The sequence below is a fragment of the Uranotaenia lowii genome, chromosome 3, assembly GCF_029784155.1.
Source record: "Uranotaenia lowii strain MFRU-FL chromosome 3, ASM2978415v1, whole genome shotgun sequence".
Classification (NCBI taxonomy): Eukaryota; Metazoa; Arthropoda; class Insecta; order Diptera; family Culicidae; genus Uranotaenia; species Uranotaenia lowii.
In genome coordinates this window covers 220,797,413-220,814,875 of record NC_073693.1, presented here as the reverse complement: position 1 = coordinate 220,814,875, position 17,463 = coordinate 220,797,413, and the positions used below count along the sequence as shown (strand labels likewise).

The 17,463-nt window shown below is 37.8% G+C and overlaps 2 protein-coding genes across 12 annotated transcripts in view; both read right to left on the bottom strand.

The window, feature by feature from the left end:
* The window catches only part of LOC129755813 (uncharacterized), a 263,710-nt gene that overhangs the window by 102,460 nt on the left and 143,787 nt on the right, over nucleotides 1–17,463 (bottom strand). For all 11 annotated transcript variants that reach the window (XM_055752472.1, XM_055752474.1, XM_055752477.1 and 8 more), the window contains one exon: nucleotides 1,551–1,757. In XM_055752472.1, the coding sequence (XP_055608447.1) occupies nucleotides 1,551–1,757 (207 nt within the window). The remainder of the gene's footprint in view (nucleotides 1–1,550; nucleotides 1,758–17,463) is intronic.
* Nucleotides 12,997–16,857, bottom strand: LOC129755814 (uncharacterized). Its single transcript, XM_055752484.1, has 3 exons — nucleotides 16,687–16,857; nucleotides 16,510–16,628; nucleotides 12,997–16,434 (listed from the first exon to the last, which is right to left on the bottom strand). The coding sequence occupies exon 3, from the start codon at nucleotides 16,347–16,349 to the stop codon at nucleotides 13,218–13,220; it is 3,132 nt and encodes a 1,043-aa protein (XP_055608459.1). The 5' UTR covers nucleotides 16,350–16,434; nucleotides 16,510–16,628; nucleotides 16,687–16,857; the 3' UTR covers nucleotides 12,997–13,217.

The following is a 17,463-nucleotide window of genomic DNA, read 5'->3' as shown; positions in this document are numbered from 1 at the left end:
TACCCCCGATTTTGTCTATCCCCGATTTTGTCAGCATTTTATCCCGATTTTGTCAGCCTTTAAATTTAGTTGAAATATTCTGCTTTTGAACTAAAATTCCCAGTCATTTAACAATGTATGTTTTTTTGGGGTTGTCCTGACCCACGAAGAGGACCACTTAGTATTTTAGGGATCATTCAAATATAACGTAACGCTTTCAATGGGGGGAGGGGGTATAGCAGTTTGTTACGCTTTGTGGATTAAGCTTAGAAATTTTGAGACGATTGTGTTACGTAGGGGGGAGGGAGGGGGGTTTAAAATGCTCGAAAATCGCGTTACGTAATATTTGAACGGCCCCTTAAGGGTTGGTATTATGGGATGAATAAACCCTAGAGGCTTAAAATCCCAGATAAAACAACAAAACAAAACAGGGTTGGTATTTTAAGGGTTGGGGGTGATTGAAGGTTCATAAGAATTTTCATTGATGACGAATGGAAGGAGGTTGAAACTTGACCACATTTTGATCACATGGTTTATGGATAGCCCTAAGGGATCATCCATAAACCACGTAGACTTCAGGGGGGAAGGGGGGGGGGGTTGGCCAAATTTTATATGGACAAAAGTAAACGAGGGGGGAAGGGGGGAGGGCCAAATGACCAAAAATGAGTCTACGTGGTTTATGGATAGTCCCTTAGGGAACTATCCACACACCACGTGGATTTGTCGTTTTTCACGAAACCTTTTTTTTCTTTTTTAATTCAGAAAAATAAAGGACGGTTCAAAAAATAAATTTATTTTTGTAAATCCATAAAAAAGTACCATTACATACTTCAAATTAATACGTGATCAACAAATTCAGCTGTTTTGCAATTGCATATCAATCCCGTAGCTACGCACCAACGGTTTTTCAAATGGTATGTACACAATCCATTGTATGAAAGGTGTTTGTAAACAATCACTTAGGGTTGAGTTCTTGAACAGGTCCTCCATTTTGCTATTTGCAAGACCTTTCATTTGACGCCTAAAGAACTCAAATCGGTCAAGCGGTCATCGAGAAACGTGTGTGACATTATTTTGTAACATACACACACACATACGCACATACATACGCACATACATACACACACATACACACATACATACGCACATACAGACATATTCCGATCTCGACGAACTGAGTCGAATGGTATATGACACTTGGCCCTCTGGGCCTCGGATCGAAAGTTGTTTTTTCAAAAGCATTTATTTTCTTCTTTGTAAGAAGGGTAAAAAAATAAAGAAAAGGGGTCATTGTCACCCCTTATCATGGTGTTGACATAAAATATCGAAATAACAAGTAAACGGACAGTTATCAAATCAAAATTGAAATTATTTTCAAGAAAATATTTTTCCCGATTTTGTCAGGTACCCTGTTTTGTCAGCCCTAAATTCAAGATGGGGCTGACAAAATCGGAACAATACTGTATACGATAAATTAAGGACACATGATTTTAAAACTGTCTAATTCGATAATTTTTTCTTAAAAGGATAATAACTTCAACTTACCTTACCTGGGGTGCAATAAAACTTACTTCCTCATAATAATTTCAGGCACCGAGTAGCGTCTCCGCAGCAAACCGGGCCCGGAACCCATCACGGTGGCATACGTTCCGGCACCCATCCTCGGATCCTGATCGCAGAAAGGATAGTGGTAGTGGTTGTTGTAGTTGTTGTTGTTGCCACTATCGCACGAACTCGATAAATCCCAGCTGGACGAGGACGATTCCCGGCTGTCCTGGCTGAAAAATAGATAGGAAAAATGGGAAAACAATTTTACTTCACTTTGCTGCTGCTGCTTCTGGTAACGATATAACAGATGACTGGTCCGTGTTTGGCGCTTTCTTAGGAATTTGCTGCAGTGCAATTGGTCCCCAATATGTTCGTGAATTTGCCTGCCGGGCAAATTTATGATCGGGAAAGATCCGGGAAAATATGCTCCAACATTTGCGCGCTCCAGAATGTGCACGCTGCTAAAGTTTTGTTCAAAATTAAAATCGATATCCACCGGATGTGCGAGCAGTGGCACAGTGGCTTCCCGAATTCAGCCAGTTTTTGGGTAATTCTTATGGAACAGTTCTTTGCCACACTTTCGTTCGCTCTTCTTTTTTTTTTTAATGGGATGCATATTGCATGCTAAAAATAACGGCGCATTCTGGGAGTCTACACCGGATTTTGCACCACACACGAGGTCAATGCTACTATTTTTGGAGCTCACCTTTGAGAAGTTTGGTGGAGGCAAATTATGGTTGAAGTTGTCGTTTTAGAGCAGATATTCAAACAAACATTCTCCATTACTTAGAAACTAGAAATGTTAGTTGTCCCATAGAGCTTTATGAATCATTGAGCTTACTTTTTTGGATTTGTATCATTGAAGTATGCAAATTAACATATTGAATTCCGGAAAATTATACCAAATTTAGAAATCAAAATAACGATGAATACCTTGCGATGAAGTATTCAGATTTCAGATTTCAGATTTCAAATTTCAGATTTCAGATTCAGATTTCAGATTTCAGATTTCAGATTTCAGATTTCAGATTTCAGATTTCATATATATTAGTTTCGGATATCAGTCATCTAATTTTTAGTTTTGTTTTACGTTTTCTGATTAAAATTGTCTATTTACTATTTCAGCTTTGAATTTCGTTTTCAGAGCACCGGTCCACAATTCGTTTTATGAACACCAAATTCGTATTGACATTTTTGCCATCCATCCTCAGATGACTTTTGAAATACCGGTAGGTATCTATGAAAAGACACCGATTTTGGCAAGTTTGGCAGAGGTTTCATCTTTCCATCAAAATGAATCGGTCCGACTTTATTGTTCAAATTAGGTCTCACAACTTCACGACCTTTTATTAGAGAAAACTTTTTGCGCAACAATTCATTTAAGTGTAAGTTGCTTCATGTAGAAAGCTATGTCAGGAAATACCAAAATTTGCCATTGAATATCTCAGAAACCACTGAACTAAATTCTACAAATTTAATACAAATAGCTACTCAAAGTGTTTTGTTTAATTCTAGAACATATTATTCCATGATCAATTTACACCAGAGCAAATTTCGAATTCCTCTTTTGTCAACCTCTTTCCCCTTTGGAAAGTAATGGGAAGTAATGGGGAAGTAATGAATAAATTTTAAGGAATTTTATTCAAAAAATCGATAAAGTCTTGGAACATTTAAACAGTTGAAGGATCCAAAGCCAAACTATAGAAGAAGGAATTGTATCACTTTGCGATTAAGATTTTTTCAACCTCTTGATCCAAAATAACTCAATCTTTCAATTTTGGTCAATGTATATTATACATAATAACTGGCATTGTCCTCCCTGTTTAATTAATGCGATTATTTAGCTTATGTAAATTACATTTATCCATCAAGCAATGTGCGCTAGGGGGCAGCCAAATGAGTCATGTCCAATTTCGCAAACGACCATATTGATTTTGTAGATTGGCCCAAAAAACTGACCCGTGCAAAATTTCAGCTCAATCGGATTTGAATAAGGGTACCTCAAGGTGCTCAAAGTTTCGATTTTTTTTAATTCTCAAAAATCATCAAAGGAGGGGCCAAAGAAAATCGGAAAATCGAAAATTTAAATTTTGATGCTAGATGATTTAAAATTTTTTTTGAACAACAATCGACTTTTGGGACTTTTTGGGTGGTTTTTTCAAAAATTCAGCCGCCCCAGAAAGCCGTTTTGGGAAACCAGATTTCGACGTTTTATGTATTTTAAAATCATTTATCATCAAAATTTAAATTTCGATTTATCCTTTGGTGATTTTTTAGAGTTAAAAACCGAAACCTTGAGCGCTTTGAGGTACCCCTAAGTCAAGTCCGATTTAGCTGAAATTTTGCACAAGTCAGTTTTTTGGATCAATGTACAAAATGTATTATATGGTCGGTTTGAGAAATTAGACCATAAATGTTTTCCCATACATTCATTGCCTCCATGCGAGGTTCTATGGGAGTCCTATCGGGGTCCCCGCCCCAAGTGTCAAAAAACTGTAACGCTCAAATTTTTATAAAAATTAGAAATTTTTCTAGTGGATTTACTTTCGAATTTTCGAAAATTTCCACTCCGTTGGAGTGTTTAAAACAAAACAGACTTAGGTTGGAAAAACGTCGATCATCCAAACTCAAACACCTGTAACTAGAAAATCCTGGGCTAAATTGAACCAAAAAACAGTTTTTGAGTTACTAAAAGTGTTGAATTTGAATTTGCTGATTACTTAGCTGCTTCAACCTCTGAAGTACCAAATCATTCACTTTTTTAAGTTAGGAAAGAAGACAAATTTGAAAAACAATTGAAGCAGGCTGTAAGACTGAAATAGTTTTATTTTTTTTTTTCGTTGATGCCATTTTAATGAAATTCTTTTTTTGATTTTTTTTCATAAATTAACATAATAACAACAGACAAGTATACTGGAAACACTTTCGAAGAGCAACAACAAAGCATTATTTCGTCGTAATAAATCGCTAGTTTTAATAGGTTGAAGGCCTTTTTAATTGATGATTTCAATCTAGCCGAATAGTTTAACGTGGTTATCATATGTTTCAAGTGCAATTTACTACTTACGCGAACCGTGTCATTCCGGAAATTTCCTGTAAGTGATACCAAAGAATAGTGACTTCAATGGTAGTACTAGAACATTATCGTCGTATGTGGCCATCATATAACATCCAGTGTCTCAAATGGCAACGTTGCTGTGCTCAACCTGCAGAAAGAAAACAACCGAAAGAGACAGGTTCGGTGGATGCGGCGCTACAGTACACGCTCAGTGCTTAGACCTTAATGCAGCAGGTCTCTCCGCTCTCAAAGATAATGCTTCTCTTGAGTTCACTTGTCCCAAATGCAGAGAACACCATCGTAAACCAAACGGCAGTCAGAAACCCATGGACTTGACGTGTGCAATAATGGAGCTTCACAAGAAAATCGATGATTTGCAACACATCCTCATTACCGAACTTTCTGCACAAATTTAACGGGAGATAAATAAACACCTCAGTGCCCTCAAGCCTCAGACTAAAACCACTAGCACTGAACCAATCACGAACAAGTCCCACCTTACGTTCGCTCAGATCGTCCAGAAACCCTCTACTCCCCGGAATCTTCGTTCTTCACCGTTAACTCCATCTCTGATTAAGAATGGCCCAGTAAGCGGTTCTTTGCGATCCGGCAAAACACGTTTACCATCCACTCCGTCGACTACCAATAAAAATTTGCAGCTCCCCACTTCCACAGACACAAATAAACAAACGGATCTTTCGTCCAAATCGCCTCGACCTAAATCGTCCACCCTGATGAAAATCGACAAAACAGTTATAATAAAACCGAAAACTGTCCAGGATGCGGATACCACTAGATCGAAGATCCAAAAATCACTGAACTCGGTTGATCTTGAAGTTATCGATGTACGATCCCTTCCGAGCGGTAACCTTGCCATCAGATGTGCCACCATATCATCAGCACACAAACTTCAGCACACTGTTGAGAGCTCTCTCTCCGAAAAATTTGAAGCAGAAATGCAAACTGCTCTGAAACCGCGTCTGAAAATTTCGGGATTTTCGAATGAACTTTCCGAAGATCAATTGATAAACACCGTTATTCAACAGAACAACTTACCCTCGGCTGCCTCATTAAAAGTAATTTGGTTGAAGCAGCTTAAAACTTCACCCGAAACACAATCGTTCGCCATTATTGAAGCAGATGTAAACACCTTCCATCAGCTCTCCAAAATGAAAAGACTGAACATAGGGTGGAACCGCTGCACAGTTCATGAGCACATAGATGTACGACGCTGCTACCGCTGCTCCGAGTACGGTCACTACGCAACAAACTGTACAAAATCACCATGCTGTCCGATATGCGCGGAGGCTCACCTTGTGTCCGAATGCAACGCAACGTGCGAAAAGTGCGCAAATTGTGATCAGTTCAACCGAGCTCAAACCCCCACAGAACAACTCGACACTTCACACTCAGCCTGGAGTACGGCCTGCCCGATGTATTTGAAACGACTGAAAGCTATCAGGTCCAGAACAGGCTACACTGCATAGCAAACACCATCACTGCCACCGAATCCCGATTCCTCAGTTCCAAGAATCTCAGGACCCAACGCTCGCAAACCAGTCGATACTCCTGGTTTCCCAGTTCGAAACTTGCAGCCTCTCCCGTATAATGTTAGAGCAAACTCTTGCTCACTAAATGACCAGAGTGGCCACCAGGTTCTTGGATGCACACAAGCGAACAACGCCCAATACAGTCTTATACACACAATCAGTCGATACCCCTGTTTGGTCAGGTAAATGCAAGAACAGTATATGTCCGTTTGAAGCTCCCACGATACATACACATCAGTCAAGAGAACCCCCATTGCAGACATACCCACAACTCGCTTACCCCAACCTACGCTGTCGGATCTCACCCAATACGAACGCCTCGCCGTCAAACATGGAAAAAATCGATTATGTTTTCTGCGTATAAAAAAGGTGACAAACGAAATGTTCAAAACTATCGAGGCGTTACTTCGCTCTGTGCGGGGTCAAAAGTACTCGAAATTCTCGTTTTTAAAGCATAATGACTGCAGCAAAGTCTTATTTATCATTTGATCAGCACTGTTTTTTCCGAGACGTTCTATCAGTACCAACTTCACTCTATTTACATCTAACTGCCTGAAATCAATCGAACAGGGATTTGAAATTGACACTGTATACACGGACCTAAAAGCAGCGTTTGATCGTGTGAAGTTTAAAATATTACTTGCTAAATTAGATCGACTTGGACTGGCAACTCCTTTCGTTAAGTGCATGCAATCATACCTCACTGAGAGGCACGTGTCAGTGAGGCTGGGTTTCAGCGAGTCATCGGTATTTATTAACTGTTCCGGCGTGCCCCAAGGCAGCAAACTTGGCCCTCTACTGTTTTCGATATTCTTCAATGACGTGCTGATTACTCTACCCATCACTTCCAGATTAGCTTACGCCGACGACCTTAAAATCTTCGCCCCCATCAGAAAAGAATCGGACTGTTTACTTCTGCAGAATATCATCGACCTTGTTATAATACATGGTGTCATAGCAATAGCCTGTGTATAAGCGTCGAGAAATGCGCCGTCATCTCTTTCAGTAGAACAGTCAATGGCCCTTATTCTGCGCCGCGCGTGACGTGATGATAGGCGAGTCACCCAAGTCACTCTATTCCGGTAGTCGGTTTAGGTAAGAAACGTCACTTTGGATGAACTTTGTGAGTTCTTACCCTGTTCTTGTAGTCACCGTGGGTGAGAATCGTCGCATTCGGGTGACGATTTTAGGTGACAATTGTCGGTACCTTTTCAGGTGGTGACGAGATTAAAATGGAATGAAAAATTACAGAAAGCGGAGTTGTTAGTTGTTAAAATTCAATCAAAATATTTTACCTAGCATGTTTTTAGCTTAAATTATTAATATATTTGTAAACACAACGATGATTTCTTTTAACGAGAAGGGTTGGAGTTTAAAGGAGTTGGTTTATTATTTAAGGGATTTTTGCTACCAAATCTTCCTTGGCATGCAATCTTAACTGTTGCCAGGAGGAGAGGGCAGGAGGAGATGTAAACGGTGCGAGTTTTCAGGTCCATCCAGGCCCGGATTAATTACAAAAAAATAGGTACATTGAGATTAAAATTTTGAAAAATCTGTTGAAATTAATTTTAACGGCCTTATCGGTGAATGTTATGTTCTCATAGTGAGAACATTTCAAGAATTGAAAATTATAGATGGATAGAAGAAGATTAGAAAAAAATTATAGGTGTTGAAATGAGCGGGTAGAAATTTTTTAAGAAGCATTTTCACCACATACTTAACTTTTGTTCAATCACGGATCAACTATTTTAAAATGTTAGAATCGGACAGGGTTGAGTCTAACACAACACAATAGTTGATCCGAGTTGCGAATCACGCAAGATCATGATCAGATGAATGAAGATCAGATTTTTGTTGGCATGTTTGAAACCGTTGGAAACAATAATATTGAATTTATATTAGGCTTATTATTAACGTTGGAAGAAACGAATGAATCGTTTGATAAAAGTAGAGAAATAAATAATTAATATTGCTTCAACTTCATGTACCCTTTACAATACTCGGAAGCCTTTTTGCGCACCGGTTTGTGAGACAGCAGTCGCCCCTGCATGTTGTTCGAGTTTTTGTTGCTCCAGTTTGATGCTGTGTCTGAAATCCGTGCTGGGCTGAAATTTCCTCTTTTGTAGCCAAATTCGTCCTTTTTTCCAATTGACCAGCTTGCTAACACCGTACAATCTGATAATTGTCCAGGACGGGGCACAATTTTCACTCGTTTATTTTAAATTCAATTTTCAAAACCCGAATCGTAAACACCGGCACAACACAATCAGAGCAAATTTCTCCATTTTTCTAGATGGGTTCATCCAGTCACTCAGCTCGGAATGAGTATCTGTCACTTGCTCTCATCTTGCTGTCACCTCACTTAAACCGACTGTCGGAATAAGGTGATAAGAGTCGAGTGACGGTGGGGTGACTCGCCAACTGTCACGTCACTCGCGGCGCAGAATAAGGGCCATTCCTATATCCTGGAATTACAACATCTGCGGTACGCCAATAGAAAGAGTCTCGAACTTCAAGGATTTAGGTGTAATACTCGACGAGTCACTTACTTTTCGCGACCATTACTCCTACATAATCTCGAAAGCAAACGGAAACCTAGGATTTATGCCAAGACTCTCGAAAGAATTTCGAGGCAGCTACTGTCTCCGATCTCTATACTTCTCTCTAGTGAGATCAATTCTAGAAACTGCATCGATAGTCTGGAGCCCACATACCTCGTACAGGTCCAAGAGAATTGAAGCCATTCAGTCCAGATTTGTTAAATACGCCCTCCGTTTCCTCCCATGGAACAACCCCCAGGAATTAACTGACTACCATCATCGCTACCGTCTGCTAGGAATGCAAACATTGTTGAAAAGAAGGCTGACTGCGCGGGCTGTTTTCATCAAAAAAATCATCGAAGGCGAAATTGACTCACCGGAGCTTTTACGTCTTATCAACCTCAACATCCGACCCAGGGTATTTAGGAGCCCGAATTTCTTCAGATTGAATATCAACGAACAAACTACGGACAGAATGAACCACTTCGGGCCATGTGCAAAATATTCAATTGGTTTTTCGAGCTGAACGACTTCAACATACCCACTCACGCTTTTAAAGCTGCGATAAGATCATCAGAAAAACTTTCGAATCTAGTGAACCTCATAAATAGGCAAGCATTTTAACTGGTAGGAATTAGTTTTAAATTTCATGGAGACAAAAAATGTCAGATGAATAAATGTCAATAATAAAGATTGACAAAGCGACAACATTGTTTTCTCAATTTTATATCCGTTGGTGTTGTATAACATTCATGTAAAAAATGATTTAAAAAGAAATATAATTAAAATTTTAAAATCAAGGGTTTAAATTTGTTTGTTTTAAATAATCTTCTTCTACAGAAGGCACTCAAAATCCCATTCATTTTAAAAGTTAAAGATAGCGAAACTTTCCAGACGATTTGAATCAAAAAGGTACATTTAAATTTAAGAATTTCACAAAATAAAATCTATTAAAAAATCGAAACTAGGGAATTATAAATTAGCTCAAATCGAACGAGTTCGGCTTTCAGAAAAAAAATAATGGCTTGACTTTCCTCTCGCACACAAAAACAATTTTTCTTGTTAATATATTTATTTTTAAAAGTGTTTATGAGACAAAAGCTTCGTTTGTAATGACCTCAGAATACCTATTTTTTTTAAACAATCATACAAATTTTGATAATGATTAATATTGTACCTCAAAATTTCTAATCTTGAACAAAAAAACTAAAACAAATAAGGTTTTAAGACAAAATTGGTAATGCGAAAGTTTTTCTGAGACTATCATACGATAAAAATTATAAAATTAATTTTTTTATAATATGATTCACAATTAAGTTTCAAACACTATGCACAATTAATGTGAATGTCATTTTCATATACATTTTTTAATGAATTTGGCAAGGAACGGAAGGTTCTCTTATCTCAAAATCCAAATATTTCAACAAATTTTCGATTTCGGAAAAAAAGCTTATCTTACCTACTTATATGAAATTGAAATAAAAATAAGAATTTCATATTGAGTATCAGAACTGAAATTTTATTTATTCAAAAGATTTCAAAATAAGAATTGAGGTTCTGAATAAAAGTAATGTGACTTTTGCACGAATTTCTCTCACCCTCAATTCAATAAGATTAAAAATTAGTTATGAAATTTAAAATGAATTACATTAAGAAATAAAAAAAAACATTATTTAAATTTTGAATCTGATTTAATTTGATTTCATTTCAAATCTATCACCTCAAATATTAATGGTGAAAAAAATGCAGGTTCTGAAAACCAGAAAATTCTTCAGATTTCTAAATTCAAGTAAGAGCGTTTAAACACAAGAAATTCCAGCAACAATAGTGGATTGTGTGTGTTTTAAACTTTTGCGTTGATTTAGAGTTTTCAGAGCCAAGACGGGATAACCGGTATTTATTGATGCTGTTTCAATATGAAGGAATTGAAGCTTTGATGATTACATTTGAATGCATAGTCACGAACAAAAATCATGGCAAATTAGTTCCCATTTTTCCGAGATGCAAGGGATGTGAGAACTGATTTTTATTAATTTGGGGCCCTGAATCCAAAAAATTGTAATTAGTGTTTTCTCTCTATCAGTGTTAGTTTTCGTTATATCTTTTGAAAATCAAAATTAATCTAAAAAGATTTTGCAATTTTTCGGCAAAAGCGTTAAATATTTAGGAAATTAAGGCTTTCGATTAACGATCATTCTCCCCAAACCCTTAATAAGTATGACTTCTGGGTAAAAATTATAGAAGTAATCATTTTGATAGTTTTCCCCGTTACGGAAATTGAATAATCATTTCCCAAGTGAATCTAGTATGTTTTTAAAGGTAAATCCAAACGATTTGTTGTTTTCAACAAAGTTGTTAAAAAGATTCAACTCTTCAGCACTTATCAAATAATTAACTGAACAATACTTCCGTTAGTGATATCAGTATAATGATATCTACATATGTATATCATTTTCAAAAAATTGTAAAGTAGATTTTTTCAATGCGTTGTATTATCTCTTTAAAAAGATTGTTTAGGCAAAACCTGTATTGTTTTATTTTCGGAAAATCGCCACAATAGAGGATTCGAACTCATGTTATCAATGATTGATTTAACTTTAAACTAATTAATTTTAAAACTTCCAAACGGCTTATCTCTTAAACTATTTAGAGGTGGTAGAGAAAATCTTAAAAAAATCAAGTTTAGGACGCAGAAATCTTACAAAATCAGTTTTAGAACATAGATACCAAAATTGTGCTTATGTTTTCATTTTCCTTGAAGTTCCCAGCAGAAATCCAATTTTAAATTTTAAATATAATATCCATTCTGATAATGAAGCTTTGGTTATTTAAATCGCAATCAGTTAGACTTTTCATTAAAAATTGTATTTATTGTATTAAATTCATCCTAATCAATTTAAAAAAAATACAAGAAATTTTGAAATAATGTGTACATAATAGGTTTTTTCCACTTTTTTTTTATAAATCATTTGTTGAAAATTTGTTACAAATGCTCCATTCGTTTCAGTTCAAATAAAATTACAAATCTAGGATGAGAGTTTGAAATTCAAGAGACAATGACAATAAAGATCCAAAAGTTTCATATCTCAGAATCATGTTTTGATAATCTTATTTAAGCAATAAATTTACATTTAGAATTTGAAGAATCGAAGCCAGAATTTTTATTTATAAAACGATATTTTCGAATCACGATTCAACAATAAACTTCAGAGAAAAAAAAAAGATATATCAGAATTTTTCAATCAATTTTGAATTCATAGCTTAGTATTATTGCCAAAAGCATTTTTTCTCTACATTTTCTTCTCCAAATATCAATTTCTTCTTTTGTCACCCCCTCCCCCCTTCGAAGTTTCCAAAAATCCGAAGAGGGAAATAAATGAAGTTTGAACTATTTAATGTAAATTTCGAAAAAAACATTCAAGAATCCAAAAGATTACAAGACGAAGAAAACAAATTTTGGAAGATGGAAGTTATTTCACCTTTTATATTCTTGATTTTATTGAATTTTCGATAAAAAATTACTTGTTTTTTAGGTTTTGTGCAATGATATTGTATGCAACTTGGTTGCATACAAGTTTTCGTGAAACTTATTCCAATTTATTTGTTTTTCGCATTATTTTTTATTGTCCCCCCCCCCCCCCCCCTCGCGATGTTCCAACTCCAAGTGACAAAAAAAGAATTTGAAATTTGACATTTATAACGAGAAATTCATAAGAGAGTTTATAGAGTGACAATATTTGTGAATATTTTAGATTCGCAGTTTGTTTTATAATAGGGTGTATAAATTGTAAAAACGAATATCAAAATAAGCAAATCGAGAAAATTTGTTGAAAGTTTTCACTATTCTTTTCTAGTTGCGTTTATTTCAGAATCAATAACTCTGATTTTGGAATTCTTGAAATTAAAGAGGAGAAGGAGGAGCATTGTACAACAAATATTGAAGACTCATTTGCAACTGCACCCTTTCCCCTTCCTCCATTCCATTTCTCAAAAGGAACGTTTTTTTTAACAGATATTTACTTTCCTTTTTATTGAAAGAATTTTAAAAATCACTCCTGCCAAGAGCCAGCTCTAGGATCGCACCTGAGTTTACTGGTAAAATGATCGGAGTATCAGTCATCTTTTTGGTGTTTGTACGTACTAAATGAAAAATGACATTTGCTGTTGAAACTAAAGGGAATGTTTCGGATAAAAATATGTAAGGAGTATTGAAAGAAATAAACAGAAGCAATCAAAACTTGATTAAGTAGAAATTATGAATGTATTATAATTACATAGCTTGATTCAGTATGTATTGTAAACGTACATAAAAAAGGCACAGTTTCATGATAGCGTAACATCGATACAAAAAGACTTTAAATTCAGTTTATCAATACGGAAAAAACATTAATTTTACTTATTCTACAATGGACCAGTTAAAAAATTTGTACTATCAAATTCACAGATTAAAAGAGCAAAATACAGAAAAAGTTTTGAAATGTTTACAAAACAGTACATTTTTTAAGTTTGGAAAAAACGATAAATGGGACTTATCTAATCGCGTTAGTTTTCAGTATCCGCGTGTTTTCTTTTCTTTCCGGGCCTCACGATGACATCGCCATTGGCGTCCCTATGTTTTTCGTGCGATATCTCGTGAGCTAGCAGATGATCGGCCCGACAGTATCCCTTGCCGCAGTACTTGCAGTAGATCGGTGGCTGCCCGTGGTGCAGAATCCAGTGCCGATCCCGATCCTTCAGGTGAACGTACTTCTTCGGGCAATCGCTGCACTGAAACTTCTTGGCTTCCTCCGAGTGTTTCGATTCGTGCTCTTGTAGTTTAGGTTCCGTGGCGTAGCGTTTGCCACAGGTGCCGCATTCGAACGGTTTCGGCTCGCTGTGGTACGATGTGATGTGCTGCTTTAGGCTTCCCTTTCGACCGAAAGATTTCTCGCAGGGGGCGCAGTACCAGCCGGTGTTGTAGTTGACGTTGGATTTTCGTGGTTTCCGAGTGGCACCGCCGTTCGCCGCTTCCGAGCTGGGTGCTTCGTTTGCGATCATTGGTTGGTCGGAATCCGGTGCAATCGAGGGTACCATCTTTTCGTACATTTCTTTGACCGGATAGAAGGCGGCGCTTCCGTTGTTGCTGAGGCAGTAGCTTTTGTGGATTTGCACCACTTCGGCTGCGGATTTGTTTGGTTCGGTTTTAGGTTCGAGCTGTAGGTTGTCGGCAATGATTTCGAAGCAAGGGATTCCACCAGTTTGTTCACGTTGAACGATGCGGTATTGACCGGGAGAAGCTGACACCGATGGCTTAGCGTCGACTTTTTCGGCCGATGATTCAACGTTGGATACGTTTGCTGCGATTGGGACGATGGAGCTGGTGCTAGGTTGAGGTTCTGGCGTGTTTGTCTTCAAAGTCAAAGTAGCCGGGTTCGCCGAAGTGGAGCCCAGCAAATTGATCAAACTGCTTTGATTTACCGTTGAAGCCATCATCTGCGGTTTGGGTTGTATCACGTGGTTCATCTTCTGCATTTTAAGTGGAGGTTGTAGGGAGACCTTTTGTGCGGTGACAGGATTGAACAGAGTTTGTTGGTTTGAAATGTGAATTTTTTGTAAGTTGTTTGTTACGGTCTGCGATTTGCTTGGTATGCGAACGATGGGGATCGATCGATTTTTGAGGTTTACAGTTGTTGGCACAACCGCTGGCGAGATCGAATTCGGTTGAATGATTATAGAGCTGGAGCCGTTTGAGATGGATAAAGTTTGTGGCAATATTTTGCGTACTGGAATTAATTTCTGAGCAGCTTGTACGGATGACGCTGGGATTTGGATCGTCGGATTCTTTTTTTTAATTGGTTCGGTGAGTGGGTTCTGCGTAGACAATTTTGTGGATTTTGGAAGATTGTTCTGATTCTTGTCCTTTACTGTGGTATCCAGTGATTTGAGAATTACCACGCCATTAGGAATTTCAACTGTGACTAGATTTGTGCCGGGCTTTGTGCTAGAAACAAACTGTTCAAAAACGCTATTTGGAAAGGCTTGTTTCAGTTGGTTGAGCGTTTCGACACTTATGACACTAGTTTGAGTTTGTTGCTGATGCACCTCATTCGCGGAAGAAAAATTCGCTCCAGAGTTCACCGGAAGTTGCTGTCGGTCTGATTGCACCTCCCTTTGTGATTGAGTTTCCGATTGTGGACCCTTTGATAGATCGATTGGTTGAAGTGGAACTATCTCTTCGTTTTGATGCTCTGAAAAGTTACTTGGTTGATTTACCATTCCATTATCAGGCGGGGCAACGTAAGGATTGTGGAACTGCGGTGGGTTGAGGAACAACACATTTTCATAATTGATCATTTCTGGTTCGGTGGCAATAGGTGAGTTGTTTTCGTTTACCACAACAGGAATTTCTGGCATTGCAGCTTCGTTGCTCTGCTGTAGATTATACAGCTCTTTTATCAAACTCAAGTGTTCCGCAGACATATTGGTTTGCTCAATATGAGCTAATTGAGCGGAAATCGAAAAACACTGTTCATCAACTTCACTTGGTATTGGACTAAGTAACGGCTGAGGGCTTTGTACTGAATTTTCTGGCATACCATTCTCGCTATAAGAAACCGTTGAATTTACTTGTGCAATGTCCGTTATATTTTGCAAAAAATTACTATGAAATGTTTGCACAGGTTGAAGATACGTGGCTTCGTGTCCCAAAAGAGATTGCACTGTCATCGAAGGATATTCTTGTTTCACTGTGCCTGCGACGGCTGTTGATTCATTAAAAACTACCTCATTGCAAACCGGTTGCATTGCAAACTCCGTGGAGGGTGAGTGACTAGCTGGTTTAAACTCTTGCTCTCCGGTTAGCTCCTTCATTACACTTTCTATGTCCTCTGGTGAAAGGATCCTGCACATATCTCGCAGCATATTCGTCTGTTCTGGCGAGTCGTTGAACAAATCTTGCGGTTGTTCGTCAGGCATATTGCCGTGCGAGCTGCTTCGGTATTGCACGATATTGCCGTACTGGTTGTTGCACTGATTGTTGTACGTTTCTGAAGGAACTGATGCATTGTTTACCACAATAAATTTGGGGCATGCATTGCTGTGCTGTGCTGTTTGATGACTTGCTATCTCCAGTGAAAATACAGAGCTATCGAACTGTGATGCCAGGTTGCTATTGCTATCTGCAATAGGCGATGGAAGTGAGGCGTCTTGCGATATCACGGGGCTGAGTACAGGAGATTGCAGTGGGTTTGTCACTTCACCATCCGAATGATTGTTACTAGCTAATAGTACTGATTCTTTATCAGGAGAATTTTCAATTTGCACGGGTTTTAGGACGGATTTTGTGTGGTCAACGGCACTCGGTGACGCATTTGGTGTAAGAAATGAAAGGAAGTCTATTTCAGAATCCATCACCGGATCATTCAACACCGAACCAATTTTGTCATCCACAACCTGGACTGCTGTTGGACTCTGCTCTGCATCGGAAACCGGTACCGATCGTGGTGGAGTTGGAATCATAATATCGTCATAGCTATGCAGTAAGGATCCCGCAGCATTATAAAATCCTTTCGCTGAAGTTTGCGAATCAGAATGTTCACTCTGCAATGTGGTAATATCGAAACTCGGTTCAACGCGATCTCCCAATCCATCAAAATTGAAGACAGCGCCAAAACTCAGATCCAGATCCCCATACATTGTATACCACTAAACTTGTACGATTGTCTTAATCCAAATCACTTAAGACCGTCTAATAAGGAAACACAAACTTAAGGAACATATTCTGTGGAGACAGAAACACTTTTCTAAGACATTCAGAACTATGTGATTTATGTTTCGTTACAGAAGATCAACTAACTTTTTTAGACGTCTGGTGGCCCTTAAATAGTGCAGGTTTCAGCAACAGGACACCATTCGCAGGAATCGTTAATTCGTGGTTTCCGAATTGCGGAAGTCAGTTTTCGTCCGGCTGCTTGTCTGTGTGGGGAAAGTCGGGTTTAGTTGCAATTTGTGTGTACATACTTTTTAAAATTACCTGAAAATATTGCAGGTATTTCCAACCGCCGTTTTGTATGCCTAGTGCTGGCGTTTGCTCTCGAGTCGAGGGAGAAGGAAGGGAAGATATTTTGCTAAATTTCTTTAGAGGTCCCTCCTACAAAAAACGATGTTCAAGCGTGGTGTTACCTGTTCCGAACTGCACTGCTGATCGTACTTTCGATCATGCACCACTACTTAAAAATGTACTTTTGATCTACTTTCCCACTCTTTTTTCTAAGCCGGACAGTAGTATTTTCCGTTACTGTTAAACAATTAGCATCATCAATGCAGCTTGTGTTGAAAGTATTTGTGTCTCCTAATTTTTAAGATGAAAGACTAAACTTGCTATAAAATATTTATTAGGGTGTCAAGATTTTTCAATTGCCAAAAATTGAAATCGGGTTATTGATTTCTCATGAAAGTTTGTCAATGTTTGGCCCGACGAGTAGAGGTCATGTAGCTAGCCAACTTATTGTTCCTTTTCTTCAATAATCATTCTAAATTCATCAAAAAGGGATTTAAAAGATCTTCTAGAAATTCGTTGATATTCAAATTTTGCTCTAGCAAAAAAAAAAAAAAATCGATTGGATTCAAATTTGAGGCCGTGCTGATGTTTCATGATGTCATACATTTCATTAAAACCCCTTCTAACAACTGCATAGTTCTGTGTACTAATCGAAATAATTCCATTTAAAAGCTTGCTGATCCATTAAATGTTCTTTGAATCCGGTAAATTTTGGAGCTCTTCATTACCTATAGTTTGAAATTATTTGAA

What these genes read in the sequence shown, in the direction of transcription:
- LOC129755814 (XM_055752484.1), bottom strand. Translation starts at nt 16,349, where the DNA reads ATGTATGGGGATCTGGATCTGAGTTTTGGCGCTGTCTTCAATTTTGAT.